A 24,514-nucleotide genomic window follows, 5' to 3' on the forward strand; every position below is an offset into this window, starting at 1 on the left:
TAATAGAACGAAAAGGGGTGGCAAAGCGTCACATGATTTGCAAAATTCTCAAACGTGACTTAAGTACTATACCTTCACATCGTTTACTTACTCAAAATATAGGCCAAAATGGCTTAAAATAGTGATTTCAGACAAAGAATTACTTATCTGTTCATAACCGGTTCATTACCGCTTCATAACCAATTGGAGTTAGCTTAGTTATGTGAGAAATTTGTAGACTTTTCAACGAGTTCAAAATATGACCTGTTTTGGATGAGCAATCTGTTCTCTAGAGTCCTTTTAACCTTTGACCTTGACAAATTGTTATTATGAATGGGTTTGCGGAATGTTTGTTTTTTCCATTTTGTCTTTGGAATCTTTGTCTTTGGAATCTTTGTTTTCGGTAATTTTTGTTTTTTGGAAACTTTGTCTTTGGAAATCTGGTTTTTCATATATTTTAAATAAGTATATTTTATTAAATAAAATAATGATATTACAATGGTATTTTTTTTGAAGTTTTTAGTTTCGTCCTTCAGGGCAAATGGAAATTTTCTGAGAAAAGGGAAATTTTTGGAAAGTTATAAAATATACAAAAAATATAGTGCAAAATGTATGAAAGACAAGATTACCAAAGACAAAGATTCCAAAGACAAACTGGGAAAAACAAAAGTGTAAAAAACAAAATGGAAAAAACGAAGATTCCCGATTCCTTATGAATGATTCAAAAGTGTTTTCGCATGAGACCGCCTAGGTAATCTTTAAACTAAAAATGAGAAAAGTCGCATATTGTATTTTCGATTAATCCTAAAAACATGATTATCGAAGAGGAGAGGGGTGAATCATGAATAGATCCTTTGATCGACTTATGGGGGGGGTCCCACAAAGGCCTCAAATCTCTATCTAACCGATTGACCTCTAGACGTGGTAACGGTCAGGCAGACGGGGGCACACGGACAGATGAACAAACATCATGACATTAATTCTCGGAAAACGTCAGAGACGCGAAGATAAGAAAAATGGTCCACAGGGGATGGAAGGTGAAAATTTTGAGAGTAGAAAAAATTGACAGATTATACAGTTCTCTTTGTGGAGTTCGAATAGTATAATCTATTTTTAATTTTTTGATTTTTCTTGTAAAAAATAATATTTATTTGCAAGAGCATATTAAAAGTCGTCACTTATTAAAAATAATATAAGGTTGTCAACTTAGTTGCGTTCCTTAGTCGGATAGTGTTGGAAATCACTCAATACACCGTAAAAAGTATTCAAAGCTTTAGCCTATTATTGCAAAAGGCATTGTACTGAAATATATTACTGATTAAATATTTAATCGGATGCTAATGAACATTTAAAAATCAAATATAGCATTTTGCGCCTAAATTTATACACTATGGACGTAGGTAATTGCCTGAAATTATAGAGAATACATGAAAAAAATATTTTTTGAATTTTTTTTTAATTACTTACGTATAAAAATTATTTTTTTTTAAAACTTTGTCATAAATCCATTTAAGTTTGCATATGGCTTTACAGCCAGATAAGCTAACCCGTTAAAATAAATAGTGCCATATAAATATTACCAGTTGTTCTGGAAGATTTCTTTTTGTTTTACTTTCGATGGCTCTTTCTGCCATGATAGGGGAAAGTGCCCATACTTTACACGGTCCCAAGCTTTACAATGACTAAATTTTTCGTATGTTTTTCAATAAATGTGAGTCATCCCATGCATATTTTAAAAAATAAGGGAAAGTGTCTTGTTTTTAAAGAATCCCGGTCAAAATCCTGAAAGCCAGAATCCCGAACGCCAAAATCTCAAAAGCCAAAATCTCGAATTCTTAAAAGTGTCATAGGTACTCCCAGGATTGCACCCGCGCTCGCTGGAGGCAAAGGAAAATCTTCTGTGTCTCGGGAAAGTTATTCTAAACATTTTCCTCCATATAATTTCATCCCTTTCAGGATTTTGCACATTCGGGATTTTGGCTGCCACCGGTTTTTGAAATATATTGCGGAGTCGCATTTATTCAGAAACATAGGAAAAAATTAGTCATTATAAAACTTGGGACCGTTCAAAGCATGGGAACTTTCCCCTACAGCTTTGATTTTTCACACGTAGAAAAAAATAATGATATATACTTTATTAAAATCTTAAATTTGTGAAAAAAACCAACGAGTATGTTTCTGTCGTGACAGAAATTCACCTCATTCCTGAGATAATGAATACTTAAACATTTAGTTTGAAAAGTTGAGAAGTTCACAATTACAAGTTCAAAAATAGTAACACGATCTATTTAACAAGTCCTTTGCGAAATTATCACCACATAAATTTTTAAGGACTTGAGATCTAATGTTTAAGTTGATAGCTGTGAGAACTTTGGAATTTCTAGTTCGACACAGATTATGCGATATATGAAGCTTTTCACATTCAAGCACTAAGGAATTTTGATATCTTGAAATTAAAGAAGTTTAATGAAGCATTTGAATTTTTATTTAAAATTGTTTCAATGATAAAAGTGATTTTTTGAAGAATTAAACGTACATTCCAAGTGCTTTTTGTGAATTAGCGAAATTTTTATTCTCAACCATTATCATGGGGGTAACTCATTTCTAAGAACTCGAGCCAATCTCTTATTGTATAGTCCTAAATGTTAATTATGTAACCTGGACATTAATCAATAAATTCTATCTATCTACATATCTATCTGGTCAGGAAACTAATGAGGAACTCGGGGAATTTACAGGAAAGCTTAGGAGCCCACGGGAAACTCGGGTAACTCCCGGGAAATTCGAGGAACCCATACATTTTTTAGGAGAACAGGGAACTTGAGCCACTGTAACTCCTTGAGTATAAATAACTCCTTGAGGATTATCAACATGTAATTTAATATTTAAGTGAATAAGGTCTTACAGGACCAAAATATTTTGCGGAAATAAATATTCAAATTATTTGAATAAAATTATCATCATCATTTTCAACCGCTTATCCATATTGGGTTTGAGGGCTTAGGGCATCTAAATTAGCAGCCTACGCCTGCTGATCCTTCGCTACTTCAGGAAGATGTTTACGGTCAAATCCTAGGCGCTCCAAGGCAAGATTATGAATTTGATTCAGCCACCTTGTCCTAGGCCTGACCCGAATTCGACGTCTCTTCACAATGGCTTGCATATCTTTTCTGGGGGAATCTTTCTCTATTCATGCGCTGACCATTATGATCTTACCATTTACTATCGAAGTATAGTGCAACACAAAAAAAGCAACTCTTCGACTCTTAGCTCTTCACAAACGGCTACGTTTTTCACTCAATCCCGACAAGTGATTCCCTTAACTGTTCGGAGAAGAGGTACCTCTTGTACTCGCGATCTTATGCCTTCGGTCATTACCCAAATCTCATGATCATAGGTGAGAATAGGAATTATCAGAGCTTTTAAAACCAATAATTTATCCAAACCACTAAGCTCGGCCTTGTATCAAATTCTACAGTCAAATTGGTAATTTTATTTTAATTTTTTTGAGCAATGCAATAAACATAACTTTAAGTTTCTTGTGTTTTATTTTCACTTCTTTTTAATTCAATATTAATATGATTTACTTTAATTCAAATTAATTTTCACTCTGATTATTCTTTTTATAACTTTACAAAAAACTTAGAGAATTTCTAGATTATCCCAGATTATTCCAGTAATTGTGTTTAAATCCTGTCTTAAAGTATATTACAATTAGAAAATATCTGATTATCAGAATATTATACCGAATATCAGCTGATCCAAAAGACCTGACCAACTTAAAAAATATACGAAACATTTTGGGTAAGATGGGGTAATTTGCAATAATGTCTAATTAAGAACAGTGAGATTTCCCTACAGTTTTAGATGACAAAAGAAAAAAAACAACGATGAAATACTATCGAATGTAAAGTCTTGCACTTCTTCGTGGTTTTCATTTTCTCTTTGATCATCTAAAACGATTTGATCATCTAAAATCTTGCGTATTTCATTCTGAAAACAGCGATTTTTCGCAAGAATAAAGCCTTTTTTCACAAGATCGAAGGTTCGAGGGTTTATCGTCCTAGCTTCTGGCAATTTTTTAATCTTACATTACTACTCATAAAATACAACCTACTCTCGTTTGTAGCGATTCCAGAAGCGGTGCCCATATAATTTTGACCCTTCTCTTTAAACTTTTACTCATTTGCACAGTGTCCTTTAATTTTTAATTTTTAACTCACGAAAACAAAAACAATTTTAAAAAATAATGTCGCGAAATACAATTTTAGAATATTCTGTGGCAGATTTAGCATTAAACTTTTAAGGACGAGAAGGTCAAAAATCGAGAGTCAGCATAAATAATTTTTTCTAAGTTTTTAGAGCAAAATACAGTTTTAGAAGGCCGTAGGAAAAATTTCATTTTTGGGTCACGGGTGACCCAATTGTCCTTAAAGGGTTAAACACTTTCTTTTTCCGGAAGAGTTGGAGCAATGACAAGAGAGATCAGTATAATTCAATATTTCTGTGAACTCTTGCGCTTTAATCCAACCAATTTAATTTTCTCACAGGTAATCCAACTGACTTATAATGAAAATCACAATGTGTCTCATTCATTGAATTTTCCACATTTGCCAGCTTTATCAGCCAGGTGTTTCCAAGAGTAACCTTAAGCTGTGTCTTTACCGTGATATTCATGGAAAATTGCTTGTATCTCAACGTTATACAAATTTTAATGATTGTCACATAGAAACACTGAAAAAGTTACTCACTCTTTTGATGGAGAATCTCTTTAGAGAAAGGTGCTGAAGTTCCTTTAGATTCTTTGAATCTTGTCCTTCCTCCTTTTGGTCTCTTAACACAATTTTTATTTTACCACGATAGAACACTGACACAATTTTTCTCAAATGAAACTCTATATCAATTTAGAGTTCTATATATCTTCGTTTCCTTCACATTCGAAGCACTAAAGTCTTATGAGACCTGTTGAATGGATTTGCAATGTCAGAGAATTTCTCTGATGTTAGCATTTTTGTGGCAATAAATTAGAAAGTTTCGATGAAGAATTCTTCAGTTATTCTGCTACATGATCAAGCTGTAAACAATTTCAAACTAACATAGCACATTTTCAAAAAAACGCTTACTATTTTTTTTATTTAATTGTTCTTTTTTCTCCAAACATGCGAATCAGAAGCACAAATATTCTGAGAAATCGATGAACTATGTGTACATTGAGTCCGGTTAAATATTTATTCTGTTTGGTGGGTGGAAATGTAATCTATATTTTGCGCACAGAAAAGTACTTGAGCCACTGGTTGATGAGACAAGACAGTAAAGAGCTTCAGCTAGTGGGAAGGTGACTTCCCTTCTGGCCAACGTTCCCGTTGCGACTGATGTGGAACGTTGGAGTGCAATGAGGAAAATGCTGGCAGCCAGAGAAATGCCTTCTCTTTGGCAGACTCCGCAGGAAAATTCAACGAAACTCAACGAACATTTTCCTCGCACATTTTCCCCCCAAAATCACGCACACATTCACATTCCGCTTTTATCAATGGGGACGCCTTTCGTGGAAAACCATCTGACCATCATTCCGGTATAACGCAGTGATGAAGGGTGAAAATTGACTTGTTGGTTTGATAAGCAGGATGTACTCCCTTTTCTCTTCAAACAAAAAGGAAATACCCCGAACCCTCCCAATCCAGACGACTTTCATGGGAAATTGATTTTCAATATGTCAAGGAATTTCATCACTTAATTCGTCAGTGAAATCTCCAAAAAAAAAAAGAAGGAATTCGGTCCCTCTGCAGTCCACTGGGTATTAACAAGGATTCACTGGAGACCTTATACGTTTTCTTCTGCTTCAAATATCTTCATAGAAAATTGTCTATGAGGAAAAATTACAAAAAATAATTCATGTGGAAAATACTTCCATCACTATAAAGGGCCTTAAGGATGAAAAGTTTGTCGTCGTTGACCCTGAAACTTATACAAATTCCTTCTGTACTATCGGGTATCTCGGGAGGATTTAAAGTAGATACTATGATATCATAAAAGCCCCGTTTTATCAGGCGCATCATATTTTTGTAGAGGGATTTCGTCAGCGCAATATCTCTTGAATTTATATTTAAATTTCATTTTGAATATTTGCTTAAAAAAAGCTTTAAGAGTTGATTGAGCCATTTCTCTCAAAGAATTTCATCTTAATTAATTGAGGTGGTGGTAAAAACACCCAGACAATTTTAATTGCTTCATTTGCTCATAAAGTAACAAAATTTAACCGGTTATGATGTTAAATTTACTCACAGTCAATAATATTATCATTTATTTTCAACTCTCGAAGGAAACATTAAATAGGGTAAAGGCTCATAATTTTGTTCAGTCTGCTTATAAGCATATAATTGACTTTTTTTTGTTACTCTCTTTTCAGAAGGGTTGTTTAGAAACTTGACAAGTTATTTATCAGTTATTTATACTAAAATTAGTTTTAACACGTTTAAAAATGAATTGATATGTAGAGGTGAATTTGACTCTTATTTTGGACAACGTGGCTGTAAATATGGACAGCTAATCCGCCTCAACAGGATGCCCATTGTTCTTCATTTCATGAACCAATCTTACCAAGTCCTCTTCCTGTTCATGTAAGGGAAACGTAGAATGTCACAAGAAGTCCGAAAACTTTCCATATCATTCATTAAAGTGAGTTGACTTCAGTACTCCAAGTACGCTCGGATTCGCTCATTGGCCTTTCCAGGAGCTTTTCAATGTATTTCTCGCTACATCTCTTTCGTTATTTAATCAATTTATTTTTAGTATTAAATTTTATCCTCAAATTATCCAAAATAAGAAACTGGACGAAATTATGAGCCTTTCCCCTATAATTTATTTTATTCTGGCATTGGGTATAATACAAAACAAATCTGTTTAAAAATAATTAGGTCTTGTAGAACTATCTCAATTGGAGAGATCGAGGATATTTGGGACATCAATGCTGTAGAGACGAATAGTAAAACAAAGCTATTGATAAGCTTAGATCTGTTTATTGTAGATGAGATTCTTAACATGAGCTAACTTGGAATGCATACAAATTCGATTTGGAGCTGAAGTTGAGGGACGCCATTCAGTTATCTTGAACTAAATTCGTGAAATTATTCAAATTTTGTATTTAAACCAAAATATCAAGGTTGGATCGCAAAAAATTACTCTGACTCAAAAATGACTGATTTTTGGTGTACAAAAAATGGTCAAAAAGATTACTCCTAATTGGAATCTTAAATTAAAACACAAAAAAAAAATCTTTTAAAACTTACACTAAATAAGTCTTTTGGGCACAAAATTTTAATCACAGAACACTACAGCAACTGGAGCAAACTCTTGAACCACAAAATTTCATTTTACAAAAAAAAAAATGTTTGTGTGTTTATCATGACAAAATTGCTTAATTTTCAATTAATTCCTGTCGGCAATGTACTTTCTCGAATCACAACACACATCTCTACTGGGGGAGCTTTTCCTCCCAATGCACGTACTATAGTACTTTTTGAGAAAACATGCGAAATTATCAACTACTTTGCGAATTCACAGCGCTGAATAATTCTATTTGCCATTTGTGGAGTGAAATTTCCCCAGAGATGCCCAGTGAGGGGAAGATTTTTTATAGGGACACTGGAAGTTACTGGAAGTCGGCGTCATATTTTAGTCGTGAGCGAGTAATATCAGAGTTATTATGACGACAAATGACTTCCGTAATTACCGTCATATTGTTCCCCACTTTCCGTCATTCGACTCTCTGACGACCGTGATAGGACCCAATTTTAGAATCCAGAATACATACACATTCAACGATAACCTTTACTTCAAATTGCTATTTGGGGTATGGTGACTTTTTGAACTTCTATTTGATAGTACACTACACTCAGTCCCGGCATTAAGTCCTTCGGGATTATTCACCTGACGGAATTATGCACATACAATCATGGAAGTTTGCCTACCATTGGGAGTCAATTTATGAAGTCATTTTTGAAATACGCCTGAATGTATACTATGTTTCAATGAGGGAAATTCTAAAACATTTTCCTACTTTTTCAAAATAAAACTTTAATTTCTTTTATTAAGGTAATTTATTTTAATATTCCAACCATTTATAGAAAAACTCTGGCCAAAAAGTGCTGTTTGTTAATGCATTACTATTAAACAGTTGAATCTTTTTTGTTTGAACTACTTTTACTCCGCGCGAAATTCGTTCTACAGCCGATTTATTCAAAAGAAAGCCCCTGCAGGTATGCAATTTTTCTCGTTGCGTAATTCCATTTCGCGCGTTTTTTTTTCGATCCCGAAAATGTGCTTAATCCCGGGACTGAGTGTACTCATCGAGACGAAACCAAAAACCCAAAATTTTGGTCAAAATGCTAATTAGAACCGTAGGTATAGGCCGTTCAATTTTTGAACTCTGACCCCTTAGGTCAGGGGTTATCGATCGACTTAAGTTTTTTTTTTTATTTGATAGGTATAATCTGCGGCTACAACATACTAAAATTTCAGCCTGACGCACAAAGGAATTTTTGAGTTAATAGCGTTCCTGGCGGTGGTTTTATGAACTTACGATGTTAGAAGGGGAAGTGGCAATTCACAAAAGTTTGTCAAAATGCCCTCACTTTTTAAAATCGGAAAATTAGAACCGGAGTTATGTCCATTAAAAAAATTTGGACCCTTATAGCTCTGGTCAGGGGAGTCAGAGGACTCTAAATTTGGTACTGATTGAAAGCTCTAAGGGCCAGATATGACATACTAAAATTTGAGCTCGATCGATGCCATAGAGGCGGAGCTATTCAGAAAACAAAAAATGGGTGCACTCAAAATAGCGGAAGATACTGTCTAGATACTTTATCAGTCGAAAATTTTTAGAAAATTTTGACTTAGAAATGGACTATTACGGGGAATTAATCTATTTGAATCAAAAGAACAAATTAAATTGGTTGCTATTTAGGATTTTGAGACCTTCGGAAACTAGGCTAAACCTCTAGTCTGAAGATGGTCTTAGAATGTGACTTAGAATGCCTCTTTTCATGTACTCTTTTCCACCTAAACGTTTGAGTATCTTATTTTTTGTCGACTTGAACGCTTGAAGTTACTAAAGTCTGCATTTTTTTTTAAAGAATATTTCAGTTTTTATGCAAGTCGTTTAATTTAATTTAAATCCGAATTGATAAACTATTATATACATAAATATTAAATTCGAAAAAGTATTAATTTCTCATTACTGCAGCATCTAATTTGCTAGGGCTTTTGAAACATTCAAGCCAGGCAATCAGAGACAGCGGCATGACTAAAATATTATATTTCAATGAGGTTAAATAATTAATTACACGTATGCATTCTACAATATGTATATTGCCTTATTGATTTTTAATCCTTTTACAGCCTTTCGAAAATTGAGGATGGATTTTACTGTTAAAGCGATATTTAATTTTTAATATTTTAATACATGCTAAAAAAAAACAACTATTTAAAGCCTGAAGTATTGAAATATTCTTAATTTTATTACGTCGATAAGAAATTTTCCTTGTCTTTAAGATAAGGAATTATTAAGGAGTAGGGCAGTTAAGATAAAAATCTCAAATTCGATTTTAAGAACGGATTAAAAAAAATTATGAATAGAGCAAAATATTTGTTTAACTTATAAATGAGTTACAATTGAGGTTAAAGTTAATAAAAGTAGAGCAAAAGATTTGAATAATCTCAAATAGGGGAAGGTTTTCAGGCTTCGAACACTTCATATTTTGCATATTCACACATTTCCTGAAAGAAATAGATCAGATTCATTAAAGAGATATGGGAAAGTGTGAAGTGTTCGAAGTCAGAGTGTACGCGAAGTGTCAAAGCCCTCCCCTATGACATATTTTCTAGATATTAATTTACTATTCTAAAATTTTATATTTTCGATAATGCATGTGTGAACCTACCTTACCCTCAGCCAAATAATGACAATAATCATAAAGGTTTTAGCCATTCCCTCAAGGAAGTAGTAGGATATCGCGAAGGGTCTGAGCTGTTGTGAAACTATTCCGCCTTCCCCTACAGATAAAATTTTATATACAGTCTTTATACTTAACAAAAATTAAAATAAAACAACTAGAACTTTGTGGCTACTTTAAAAAAGTTTTTAATCTAATTTCTTGTTGGTTAAAAGCATACTTTAATGAGTATCTCATAACTTTATCCTAGAATCCTTTTAAAAGTTTATTTTGTAAAAGTATCAATTAAGGAGAAAGGAACTCATATTGACACTTTAAGAACTCGTGTTAGGACTTATTGACATCCTGCTCTGTACCTTTTGGATTACGAAATTCGAACACTTATCCTTATCAAAAAACGCAGATTAATGAAAAAACGTTATATTACTTAGATTTTGTTGGATGTATTAAAGAATTTTCAACATTTTGATAAAAGTGCCAATAGGGGTTCCCTGTCAAAGAGGTCTTCCGACCCTATTACGAAACTTTCTTCATTTATTGTCTCTTCATTAAAAAAAGTAATTTTAAGTTAAATTACAAAAACCATCAGTTTGTTCAATTAGTAAATCTTCACGTAAATCTTAAAAGACATTTCTAAAAAAAAAAGAAAAACCGGAAAAATTTCTTAATTCTTCTTTATTGTAATGTTTTAATTTTGGCTTTTGAACCGAATCAGGAAAAATAATTGGAACTGTGGCAATTGTGTCACGTGCAGAAAAGGTGTGATAGCACAATAAAAGCAGCAGGTGTTTTCATTGCTTTTCATCGACTTTTCTTCTATGTGTACACAACATTTGCGCATTGAATGTATGGTGAAAATGCAAAAATTGAGACATTGTCGTTTAGCTTTTGTTGGATTATCTGGTGGATATACGGAGACTTGGCATTTAATTTAGACGAAACAGAGACTGTTTCTTTTTAGTGTTATTTCCACTCGTACAGGATCGTATTCGGTCTTATTGGTCTTGAATCTCTTCAACTACTTTGAATGGTGTAGGAGAGCTCTGATAAGTTTTTTCTCTGCTCATTTAAAATGTATTTTATGCTTCTTGAACTCTTTGTTAAACCCTCATCTCCCTAAGTTCATTTCATTGAATTAAATTTCAATCATTTTAAATTCAATTTTTTGTGTTGCAGTTTTTCATTTTAATGAAGAATCCCATTACTTATCGTTCACCTCGTAAGTTTTAAGCTAATTAAAAGCTTAAGTGAGAAACTTTGTAGCTTTTACAAAAACATTACTAATGCTATTGTAGCTATTGTAGTAGCTCTGCTTACCCACAAAGCACCCACAATTGAAAGTGCAGAAAGAATTTCTGAATGAATATTCTTTCTATTTACTAATCCCTCATTAAATAATTTAATAATTATTATATTCTCCTCTTCATAATTTGATCCCTTTATTTCTCTACTTGAGTAATAATTTTCTCTCAAAAGAAACCCAAAAAAAATTGAATTCCTATCGAATTCTTTTTAGAAAACTTTTTAATACTGATGCGAGATAAAATTATCTTCTGCAAATTATTCTGTTCAAGAACTTACCATTAGTTTCTAGTTTTCTTCCTCTTATCTGTGACGCAGTAAAAGTGCGTCATTAGATTTCCAGATAATATTATCCATATTACCTTAATCTAACACATGGTACTAAAGTTTATTCCCCATCAACTTCTTTTTCCCTCCCAAATATATTATTTACTCTCAACAAGTATTTTCTCCACTTGATTTGCACCATTGATTTTCTGGATATAGGGAATATGTTGGCATTGACAAGGTTTCCCTGTGTGAGTTCTACTGATTTTTGGTCAAAGGACCAATTCTCAGAAATCTCATTAATCATGTAGGGATTTTTCTCCACAGGAAGGACGTCCTGCCTAGCAGGGGTGCATGAACAATCTTTCTACCTAAGAGTTTTTCTCTACCTACACAATTTTCTAGAAATAATTTTCCACAAATTTATGTAGCTTTAATGGATTTCTCTGGGGTGAATCTCAGGGGTTACACCTAATTGATATTCAACGGGAAATTGTAATTGGATTACTAGGGATGTAGGCACTTTGAGCGTAAAATCACTTTGAAATTAAAAATGCTCATGCTTGTACATCATCTTTTTTTTGGTAGAAATTTGTCTAAAGATGAAGGTCAAGCTCATAGAGATGAAAATGATGGAGCGGCAATAACATATGACTAAGTAAGTATAAAGTCATCTTAAAGGAATTAGGGCTCATAAGAAACATAGGATTAGATAAAGGCAATATATTTAAAGGACCTCTAATCGATGACCCTAAGGACCCAAATAGACTCAAGCTGATCCTCGAGAATATTTAGCCTGTAAATTTGTCAGTAAAGATTTATCTTAAACTGTCATACACTTAGGGCTTAGGAACATCCAGTTAAAGTTCCTTTTTATAAATTTCCATTACCTAATCCTTTATTGCCAAGTTTTACAGACTAAATATTCTCGAGGATCAGCCTGAGTCTATTTGGGCTCTAATGCTCTAGACACATTTAAGACTTAAGCCGAGAAAAATCATAACGTAATTATAATCAAAATAATGATCAGATTGGATTTCCATAAGTTTCTGTAAATCAATCTCTCGGCTTAGGCCGAGAAACAATTTAAGTTGTTTCTCAAGAAGCAGTTTTTCTTAATAGTTTTGTAGAATTCCCTAAGTCAGGCATTATAGAACCAAAAATCTTTTTATTTGCTTATAACGCTCTTGGTTCCATCACTGAGTAAGATTACTATAAGTGGCGCACTCTTAAGGATCTTAAGATCTTCTATCGGAATTTCAACAGAAAATTCTCACTTAAAGTCTTTTAAAGGTGCACTCAAAGACTTGTCTAATACTTGGTTCTATAAGGCAGCTGTTTTGCTTCTTGGGTTAGTTAGTGGGAAACTGATGGGAATTTTGTGAAATCACTATTTTGTTTATAATTACGCTATTTCGTCTCTCGGCTTAAGTCGTAAGTGTATCTAGGGTATAAGTCTTTAGTAGGGAAAAATTCCTATTGCGAAATTTTACAGGTTAAAATATTCTCGAGGATCAGTCTTAACCTATTTGGGCCTTTAGAGTAGGAGACTAGAGCAGTTCTAGGCATGCATGGCATACATATGACTTTCTAAAATATAAAAAATTAAAATAATAAAACAATAGGGTAAGTGTGCCAAATTTCGGCCAGCTTCTAATTTCGGCCACTTTGAGTGTAATTTCGGCCATGCAAATAAATTAATTAAAATTATGTATGTAATCTTCGAATAGTCAATGAATTCATTTTGCTTTCAAATATTTATTCATTTTAGGATGTATTAACACAAAGACAGTTAAATTATAGGTATAATTTGAATTTAAATTGTGTTGTAAAAACTCAGTGTGGAAAGAGTCTTACAAAAAATGTAACAGATCGATTGTGTCTCTAGCAGTGTTGTAATTTGTGGTGAAGTGCAGAAGGTTTTCCTTCGGTGTTTTTCATGAAAATTGATTAGTTTTCATTGAAGATTGTTTCTGTTTATGTTAATAGTGAATCAATCTTTAAATTTCGGGTAAAATTTCCCAGCTGGATCCTGTATTTCGCGTAAAAAAGTATATACTTTGTGAGCGTCTCTCCGATGAGGTAGTGTTGCCTATTTCGGCCACATCTTTTGCTTTCCTAAATTTCTTATTCATTTTATGTTTTCTTTTTCAATTTCTGAATTCTACAATGTCCAGAGAAAAGAACCATCGCTTCTATGAAAAAGATGATGTGAAAAAGTCATTGGAAGAGTTCAGGAAGTGCAAATTGCTACGGGAATGTGCGCGTAAATTTGAGATGCTACTCTTCAGGTGTTTAGGACAAATTACACGGAAGATCTCAGGGCTTGTGAGTCATATAAACGTATTAAATTAAATATTAAACTCGTTCCGTTTGACGTTTTGAAATTTTCTATCCGTTCCGTCACAAAAGGGGGTCAGATAAAAGGTGGCCGAAATTTCACACAAAGTGGCCGAAATACTACCCAAAGCAATGTCCATATTTTTATTAATTTTTCAATATTTTAGGAAGTGATTTAAAGAAAACAAAAATGATAAACTAGTCTTGAAGGTTCCACACAACCCTCCCGAAAAGGAAGTAACAAAAAATATCAATATGAATTAAAAATATTGCGTTTCAAACTTAGGACTTCGGTGCTTACATGCAATCATGCCGAAATTTGGCACACTTACCCTAAAAAGGAATTATCCTGTAGATTTCCAAATAGCCGATACTAAACCCAAAAGAAATACAAATTCCATTAACCTGAGCTACCTCACCATAATATATTAATACTAATATTTATAAATATTCCGGTCTCGTATATAGTCTAGCCTAAAAAATTAAAACACATTTCCAAAATTAAATTTAAGTGTTATAAATATTTATGACAATACAACTAACTATTAGCTTCTTCTTCCTTTTTTCACTTACGGAGCAGAGCTTTTCTTTGCAGAGGATAGTGACACCATCCGTCGTCTGATAGTTTCTTTCAATAATTGTGTCAGGTATAGTTGTGGCTTAAGTCGCCGGGACCATATCACTCCAAACAGGAATGTATTTATCGGTTGTGACATTATTTCTCATTTGAACTCAAGAGTTGCACTCTTTTTGTTTTATTTGCTAATTTTGGGTGTCCTGAGTACCTATCGAGTCCTCTGGTGAAGGGGGTTCGGCCAGGGTTCGGGGACTCATAGTGCCTAAGGGCCCAAATAGACTCAGGCTGATCCTCTAAATTTTTAGCTTGTAAAATTTGGCGATAAAATATTTATTATAAACTGTCATACACTGAGGGCTAGGGATAAACGATTAAAGGTTCGTTGCATAAATTTGCTTTATCTAATCCTGTATTATCAAATTTTAGAGACTAAATATTCTCGAGGATCAGCCTGAGTCTATTTGGGTCCTAAGGTCAGGAGTGATTGTCTGCACCGGTCACGGTTTGTAAACGGCGTTGTGCTCTTCAACGCGATTCCCAGTGACATGCGTAGGTCCGCGGATGGGATTCGTCGGATTCGTCAGTTTTTTCAGGTCCAGGCTGAGTGAATCTTAAAGAAGCATCCTTTCATCTTATTTTTTATCTTTTTTTTCACCTCTTGTTTTTTTTCTGTAACTGTTTTCTTTTGATATTTTAATTTTATTTTTTTTTCTTTTTATCACAATTGTAAGAGGGATGAACCCTATTTTGTGAGTAAATAAATATTTTATTCTATTTTATAAATATTCTATTAAAATATGCCTTAAAGGAAATTATAAGTAGGGTAAAATTTGGTACAAAAGGAAAATTTTTTCTAAGGTTTCAGAAGATCCGATTTCTTATTAGCACATTCTCGCAGACAATTCATCGCTATAGAATTTTGCTAAACAGTATTTATCTCTATCAAGGTGGATATTGAAAGGAATATCAAAGGAAAGATGTAACAGATTTTGGGATACTTGTGGACTAAATAATATTCCGAATTAAAAGCCATTCGAACTAAATCAGGGGTGAGTAAAAACCGTTTGAAACCGAATAAATGTCAAAATAAGCATGTCCATGTACCGTTTTGACCATTGACGTACAATTTTCATATGACGTTTGTTCGATTTCAAACGTTTCTTGGCTCACCTCTGAACTAAATGGACAGACTTGAGTTACTTACCAAATTAAAATTCAAAGAAACCTGTTAATTCGTATCGTTAGAGTTATCGGCAGTCTCGCCCACTTTTATCCATTGCGATTTCACATCGGTATCCTCCATTGTTGGTCCCTCGGTCCCCAAAGCCGAACTCGATGTTTTTTAAATGTTTAAATCAATATCATGGGTAGTTTTCGATAGTGCATGTTTGCGGTAGACTTTCTCAAGCAAATGATGTGCTTTGTATTTTTTTTTTGTTTAAATTAAAGTAGAAAAGCAAAGCTTTGTGGAAATACTGCTTCTCTGGCACAAAGCACTTTATTTTCTGTCCTGTGAAAACTATGTTGTTTGCTTTTCGGTGAAATCATTTATAGTGTCATATAAAGCCTGATACTGGATATGCAATACAGAATTACAATATAGATATACACTAGTATTGCTCGATGCAAATATGCTGAGATAATCTCATAATGGTTAATGTTTAAAATTAATCTAAATTTCCAACTAAAAAGAATTAAACTAAATATTCTATGAGATTAGTTATTGATATTAACTCATTGTTTTATTGTCAGTCCAGAAATTTAATACTCTTGATCTGAAAAAAATTGAGCTATAGAAAAATTATTGGACAACAAAAAGCAAATTTTATTTCAAACTGTTTCAAAAGATTTTTATTTTTATTTTTATTTAGCAGGAAATAAACGAAGACACTGAACCTTTCTTGATTTTCACAATTTTATTCTCTACGACGTTTCGAGGATGGATGTCCTCTTCATCAGGTATCGAATATGGCAGGGAAAATCACGTACAGGTGGGAGTTGTTACACTGCACTTGAACTTTGATCACAAATTGATCCGTGATGTTCACCATTCGACAGACCGACACATTCTGTGTCGAATCGAAGAATAAAATTGTGACAATAAAGAACGGTTCAGTGTCTCCGTCTATTAGGTGAGATTCTTAACAATCTCACCTACTATTTCCTGCTACATTCTGTCGAACCGAAATTCTTAATTTTTATTTGTTAAATATATATAAGGGAACAGTACCAGCGATCGGCAGTGTTCCTCGGATCGTCAGGTTATTACCGTATTGTTGCTTCAAATCAAATGAATTTTTAAAAATTATTAGCTACTTTTTACCAATTAATTCTTACAAGAATGCACTGCATTAGCTCTGATTTAATTTATAAAATCAAATTTCCGTGAGACACCTGATTGAATTCGTGACGATCCGAGGTACAGATTGCAAGTTTGCAATTACACCTAATTTTTATTAATTTATTGTAAAAATTAAAAATTCAAATGCACAGATATAGTTAAATGGATCACTATACCAATTAGCATGCACAAAAATACCAAATAGTATTTTGAGGCTTATATTTTCAACTAAATATCGAGCATGTCTTTCAACATTCCGATGCGGGGTGCTCTTCCCTTATACTGTTTTTCTTATTTTAGTTTATTTTAACTATTAAATTTCGTATATTTCCTCAATTTCTATCTGCTATTAAAGAATTGTTAAAATATAGGCAATGTTATCTTTAATGAATAATATTTTTTTTACTCATCCACTTCATGTATTGCTAAATTCTTTTATAACATTCAGGAAGCTGAAATATTAAGAAATACCTCTCCTGAATTCAAAGCTCTATGCAGGAAGTTTGTCAAGTGTCATCGTATTGAAAAGAAACACTTAATGGTTTAATTAAATTTTAGCATCACAAGACAAATTTTACGCTGAGCATCTCATTTGGATCTTTTTTTTTATCATAGAAAGATACTATACCTTTTTAAGGATCTTTATTGGCAAATATTGATTTTCATCTTATGATTTTGCATGTAAACAACAAAGTTTCTCCCAACGTCTGCTTTCCAGAACTTCAAATTTTCCTTCTAATGAAAAGGACAAGCGGAAAAAGAGGGTAAAATTCTTCGGAGATGATGAATAATTCTCAGAACTTATAGAGAAGTTTGCCATTAATATTGTGGAGAAAATTGATAAAAATGGTGTATGAAATTTTGAAGGTAAATTTGAATAGGTGTGATGGGTGTGATACTTAAGGGAATTGAGCCGTTAATGACTAAATTACCCTTCAAAAAAACATTAATTTATTGAAAGCAATGTTAGGGAAAAACTTTTTTTGTTTATATTTCATCCAATGACAGAATTCAATAGATCATTAAGGAAGTTTTTTGTTGGAAGAGGACAAAGTTTCGAATAAATTGAGCATAAGTTAGGGAATATTTTTGAATTATTAAAATGGGAAGACAGTCCCGAAAAATTGATGTGACTTCCGGAAAGGCTTCCCCTTTCCCCAAGTTACATTGGAAGAGAGATAAAATTGGCCAAGCCAATATTCCGTGACTTATATTTCGGAGAAAATGTTCATAGAAAATATTCTCAATTGATATTCCATTTGAGATGCATGTTAGATGAAGAAATATAGAATAAAGTTTTACTTTTGAAGCTGTGAAATTTCCAATGAATATTTTATTGAAAAGTGACGGTGCACAGATAGATAGGGGAATGTATTCTTGGTTCGCACAGTGTGAACCTTCAAACGATGCGAATTTTCTCTTTGTTTGCAAAGAGCTGACTTACCAATTCTCACCTCGTTTCATGAGATTAATATTTATCTATCTTATGGCTAAGAAATGATGAACTATATAGGGTAAGTGTGCTAAATTTCGGTATAGTTGCATGCAAGCGCCAAAGTCTCATGTTTGAAATGTAATATATTTAATAGAAATTGATTTTTTTTCATTCCTTCTACTTAAGGAGTGTTGCTTAGAACCTTGTAGACCGTTTATCGTCTCTATTTACTTCAAAATCATTTTTAATACATTTTAAAATGAATAAAAATGTAGACATAGCGTTGGTGCCCTATTTCGGCCACCTTCATTATCATAGTCCCTTGCCATTTGAGAATTCTTCAAATGCCTTTTTCACGTCATCTCGTTTGTCGAAGCTACATTTTTTGTTATTCTTTTGTATTGTATAATCTCTGGAGTATGCAAAAACTAAAAATTCATGAAAATTCGAGGAACAAAAGAGGTGGCCGAAATTGCAAGCTGGTCGGAATTAGGCACACTTACCCTAGTTCTTTGCAAACAAAGAGAAAATTTGCGTTGTTTGAAGGTTCACTCTGTGCGAACCATGCCAACATTCCCCTATATGTCATAGAAAAATCAATCCTTTCGCTCAAAGGAATGCTGATTAAGTGTTTTTTCACTCTGGTACAAAGTTTAGTCAGCAATTTTGAGAGACGTGACTATAGTGACTATGTCTGGGAATAATCTCATAGAGGCATTATACTTTTGATTTTCTGCAATGCATTATTCTATTGAAATATTCTCCTGGGTGATAGGTTATCCATGGGGAAATTATATCGTCTTTTGTAATTCCTCGGTCAAAATCAATATAGTACTCAGAAGAGGATTAAATTTTCCACCCTCGATTGCTGTGGTCAACAATGATGTAAATAATGGAAGAACTCACATAGAATTTTCCTATTTTGTAAACAACAAATAACTTGAGTAGTTGAGATTACTCTAAGATTACTGAAGAGGGATTAATATTTGATTTTGTGATGATAATACTTCAACTTTTGATCTAACTGAAGTGATTGTAATACAACAAACCACAGAGATTTATATTTAAGGTTCTTAGAAAATATTTGAAAATTTAATTTATAAGAAAATTTCTCTGGAAATGCAGGTCTTTAAACCATGTTCTGTTAGGAAAACTATTTTTAGTGCAATAGAGAATATTTTCAAAGTTTTCTCGAAAAAAAAAAGAAAACCATTCCAAAAAATATCAAATTCCAAGAGATGCTTTTAGAAGGAAAAGGAAAATTAGTTCCAGAAAATATATTGAGAAGAGGAAGAGTGCAAAAAATCTGTTTCAAATAATCCTTTTCTATTGAATAATTTAACGATTTTATCTATTTTGCTTTGGTAACACTACAATTTTTTTCTTTTGTAAATTTCTTATTTGTATTTTATTGCATTCTCTTGCATTCTCTCCATACTCCAATATTTTTTGTCATAAATATTTTATTCTTACTTTATAGATTAGAGTATTACGGCTGTACGAAAACTCTTAAGAACTTATAACTCGAACGCAGCTAGTTACCGGAGCTAGAAGCGAAATGGTTGGATATAGCGGTATGAAGATTTCAAAGGCCCCCCATAAATCGACTTCCTATCTTTAACCTGTAAGAAAATGCTGTAATTTTTGTAACATTTTCACGCATGAATTCGTAATCTGGCTATGCCAATTGGGCTTTTTGTCATATAAAATGAGTCAGAAAATGTAATTTATTAAACCAGTGAATAAGTGTGACCACCGAGTGAACCATAAGTGTCATATTGGTAAATCGGGCCGATTAGTCTTGATCTTGATGATCGTGGCAAATCGTTCCAATCAGTCTACAAGAAAACATTAAACGTCCTGATTTAACAAGCATCAGATATGTCTGCTGATCCAGGCTTAAAGGATATTTGAGAATTATAGGTCAATTTGAACAATTCATTACCGATTGCGATTGATATACCCAGATCAGAAATTTCAAGACCTTTCCAAATATCCAAATTCAAGTGAATCGGTTAAAAAATGAACCCTAACTAAAGTGATTGAACTGTGATTTTCAATAATTCAAAATGGCGAATTTTACGGACAAACTGTTCACTTGGACAACCTTTCAAATATATCCGAAAATGATTGTAAAACTTAAGTTAATTTTGAGAAACAATTTTCGAGAAAAACATGATTTTGGAACGGGTTGTAGTGGGTGACGGGTAAAAGAAAAAAAGAGCGTCCGAGATAATGTCCACTTATGGAAAAAGGGTCATCGTAGATGGAAATACATAACTGTTATTATTTGACCTCTAGATCGGGAACAAACTTAAGGCCAAGAAAAAATAATTTCCAAAATAAAATGATTTAATTATCAGTAATTAACTGATTTATTACTATGATGAAGACTGATGCAGCCGGGTTCGAAATTTCAATACTTTTCCAAAAAAAAACTAAAATTTAACCAAATCAATTAAAAATTAGACCTCCAAAGTTACTTTTAATAATTTAATAATTCATTTAATAATTAATAAATAATTCAAAATAATTATTAATGACGAGAAAAAATCCTAATATTCAGTTATTAAAATTAACTATCCTCGATATTCTCAAATCTTATGGTTATGAAAAATAAAAAGTAAAATAACAAACTTAAATGATTTATTGGAACTACATAAATGCAGTTGACGTCGATTTAAAAAAAAATATTTATTTAAATGGACTTGAAATGTTTTCTTCAGAATTCCATTTCGCATTAAATAAAAAATATTAAAATAAAATGAAATGCTTTGATTATACCGTAAACATTATTAGTACCTGACTGTTCTAAATCAAATCAGTTCAAGGGGGAGATATTAGGGTGAAAATGTGTACACCACTTCCAGGCACTTCTATAATTTGTATGGAAGAGGCCTTCGCACTTCCAAAACTTCGCAACACTCTCAAAAATGCTGCAATACTTCCAGTACTTCCTGCGCTTTATGCACATCTCATACTTAGAAATCAATAATTTATTTAATCTGATGAAAAATCTAATTAGAAAAATTCTTAAAAAATCTCAAAAAAATTATTTTTACCCATATTTTTAACATTTTGCTTATATTTTGCATTTTTAGCGCCAGATATTCTTGCATACTTTCAATATTTTAATGTTTTATGCGTTTTACGAAGGGGTATCAATATATTTTGAATTTTCCAAAGAGACTAGTGAAGCTACTTTTGAAAAATAGAACATCTAAAAAAAATGTATTGTCATTTGTAATAATTATTGAATTTCCGCTAGAAAGTCTACAAGAGTCCCACAAGAGTCTACAAGAGTGATTGAAAGTCAACTGCAATAGCTTCGCGAGCCACTACATGAATTTGAAATTCCTGAAAAAATTAAGGAAAATTATTGTTCAACTAAATATTTTCCTCGGAAAAATTACGACACAAATTAAGCTATTGTAATAGTTTTAAGCGTATTTGCTCCATTTCATTGTAATAGCCGAACGTGAAAATTTCAACAAACCCTTTCAAATTATACTGCCGCTCGAATTAAAAATATCAACTTAAAGTAACGTAGTCTGAAAAATACGGAATTAGACAGAAAAGACTTTATATACGTGTACTTGTACTCCCACTTCCAAAGACTTCCATGCACCTCATTTTCAGCTGTACACCACTTCCGACCCTAATATCTCCCCTTGAATCAGGTAAAAAATCAATTTCTAGTGAATATTTCCTTTTAGAAAAGTATAGTTTCGCAGATTAAGGTAATTTTGTCATCCTGACGTGTTTGTAAGCTTTTCTAAAATTCTAACACTTAAGTATGGTCTTCACTGATCGGACGTTGTAGGTAGGATCGTTGAAGATCATCCTTAAAAGCTAGAATAACAGAAGAGCTTACGAGCAGTAGATACGGGAGGCAAAGTTACCCTCATCTACAGTAATATTAATTTTTATTTTACTTTTAAATTTTTCGTTTGTAGTGAAATTTTTTCCATTTGTGTTATGTCGGATTATGATCTATTTTCGACAATAACCCAGTTGACCATATGCGTTAGTTCTGAATGCCTAACCGTATAGCTAAGGAGTAGTTGTTTCTAATTGAGATTTTCTTTTCTTTTTAAAATTCACTGTAATCCATATAAGAATTACATACAAGAAAACATAAATAAAGTTTAACAGTAATCGTATAGTGTTCCCTAGCTGCTTTCCTTAATGCAATCAAATTTACGCTATTTAGAAACTGTTTAACCGTAAAATCAAACTGAATTAATCTTCAAAGACTTATTGAGAGCTCCTGGAAACCCTAAGACAAAGCTATCAATTGACCATGAAATTTTCACAGTGGAAACTTATGGTGAATTACTGCAAATCCTCGAGTGGTTCTAATAAGGAAATAAGTTCATCAGTGAAGAGTGTGTTTGCAAGAATTAAATCAAAGGTATGCAGAGTTGAATAACTCCATTCTGTATCAGTTGTCAATGGTAATATTTACAGTGTTTTATCTCTGTGTTCTTCACCTACTTTTGTTTGCCAACAGGCCACAGTGGAGTGTCCAACCTAATCAATGCACAAAACGAAGAAAATTTATCACTCTCACACTTAATTGACGCACATGGAAATTGTGCGACTTTTCGATGGCCATCAATGGCCGATATGCCGTTTTATTTTTCTGCAAACAATTGCTAAAAAATTTCCAATTATTTCCCATCAACCACTTGAACCTCCTCATGGTCGTACGACTTGTGGAAAATAGAAGAAAGAAAAACTAGCACACAGATTCTCTATGCCGATTGATGAGCTTTTATTGTGTGAATCTCCAATTGCAATTAGCTATTGAAAAAATGATACTGTGGTGGAATTACAGGTGAGAGAGAAGTTTAGAGAAAAAAAATGAGCTATCGAGCACTTGAGCTGTTTAATACGAAGGAGCTGATCGTGTATAAAAGTTGTGATTGAACTTCTCATGGAGTACAGAATCAATTGAGCAAGTGCTATGATCGGATTGTCCATCCTCGCAATTAATGCTACTGTGTGATTTCGGTTTTATTGAAAACGCTCAAAGAAAAAACGATCCGGAAGGTGTTCATTTCTTTAGAACAAATCTGAAACTCAGTATCGTGTGCTTTAACCTGTTGTCACGTGCGGGCTGTTTCTTTAGTGTTAAACCGTGTGAAAGAAAAAAAAAGCTTGAATATGTGTTATGAATTTTAAATGCAAGTGAGAAACTTTTGCAAAGATATTGAAAAAATTTGCAATTTAAAATGATCTGTCTGAAAATAAAAGTGTTGGACAATTGAGTGATAATTCTGCAAAGAGTAAATTTATTCAGAAACTACGTAGAACTTTGTAGGACATTCCATTTACATCTTCATTGTTCTAGATATTGAAAGTGTCTCAAGTGTCTGCATTTCTGCAGAAATAGGAAAAAATTTTCCAAGAAAACGGAAATAAGTGACGGAAGAAGTGAAAGGGTCTGAGGAAGAAGAAAAAAAAATTCAGGAGATTGATATCAAATCAGACATTTAGCATAACACTTTGCAAGGTTCACTCAAAGTCTCGTGTGGGAATATCGAAAGCTCTTTTTTGTGTTTATTGCTGTCACATTGCTATTCCAAATGTTCTTTTGGGCGCCAATGAAGCGTGATATTTTGTGAGAATTTTGTATGTGTCTCTATATCAGACAAAATAGAGTGACATACAATCTGGATGTGATAAAAAAGTCGCACGGTAATCTCATTCCGGCCCCATAAATTTCCACCATTCGACCACTAAGCACCATCCTCCAGCTATATTTGGGGATTATTTGGGATTAAGCAGCGGATCGCGCAGCGATAAAAGGAAAAGGTGTTGCTCGTGTGGGGGTGTCATAAATCAGTTGGGGGAATATGGATGAGAAGACACAGTCGTCGCCACCGGGTAAGTGGCTAATAAAAATTACGAGGATTTTCCATTGAATCTCAAGTGGAGAGATTTGCTTCGCTCTCACAACCCTCTCATCACTGCCATTGACCCATTTATTGCGTCAAGATTTTCCTCACTATCACAAAAACAACAACAACAAAAAGCTCAATTTCAAATCACTGACAACACCTCAGTCTCTTGACCAAGGATTCGCATTTTGATTAGATACAACTTATTCCACTTTTTTCATCGTTCTTAATCACAGATCATAATAATTTTGATTTGTAGATTAGCGAACATACCACAATTTTAATGAGCTGAGCAAAACAAGCACGATAAGATGCTAATAAATTTATTACGTGGTGGAAGTAAACTTTCTGCGGTAAAATGTGAATGACAGAGAAATCCCAGATGAATAGGCGCATGTTTACATTGCGGTCTCTATA

General features: G+C 33.1%; 2 protein-coding genes across 6 annotated transcripts in view; one reads left to right on the top strand and one right to left on the bottom strand.

Moving 5' to 3' along the window:
• Nucleotides 1-24,480, bottom strand: part of LOC129804832 (G-protein coupled receptor dmsr-1) — a 156,656-nt gene extending 132,176 nt beyond the window's left edge. For 3 of the 4 annotated variants that reach the window (XM_055852471.1, XM_055852469.1, XM_055852468.1), the window contains exon 1: nucleotides 4,731-5,615. The gene's annotated coding sequence lies outside the window, so the exon portion shown is untranslated. Of the gene's footprint in view, nucleotides 1-4,730; nucleotides 5,616-24,370 lie in introns of those variants that run through there. The other variant, XM_055852470.1, reaches the window with a different exon arrangement.
• LOC129804830 (putative inorganic phosphate cotransporter) overlaps nucleotides 22,919-24,514 on the top strand; it is a 40,744-nt gene continuing 39,148 nt past the window's right edge. The window contains exon 1 of one of the 2 annotated variants that reach the window (XM_055852466.1): nucleotides 22,919-24,083. In XM_055852466.1, coding sequence (XP_055708441.1) covers nucleotides 24,057-24,083 — 27 coding nt within the window. In that variant the 5' untranslated portion in view covers nucleotides 22,919-24,056. The remainder of the gene's footprint in view (nucleotides 24,084-24,514) is intronic. The other variant, XM_055852464.1, reaches the window with a different exon arrangement.

The sequence above is a fragment of the Phlebotomus papatasi genome, chromosome 2 (assembly GCF_024763615.1).
Source record: "Phlebotomus papatasi isolate M1 chromosome 2, Ppap_2.1, whole genome shotgun sequence".
NCBI classification, from domain to species: Eukaryota; Metazoa; Arthropoda; class Insecta; order Diptera; family Psychodidae; genus Phlebotomus; species Phlebotomus papatasi.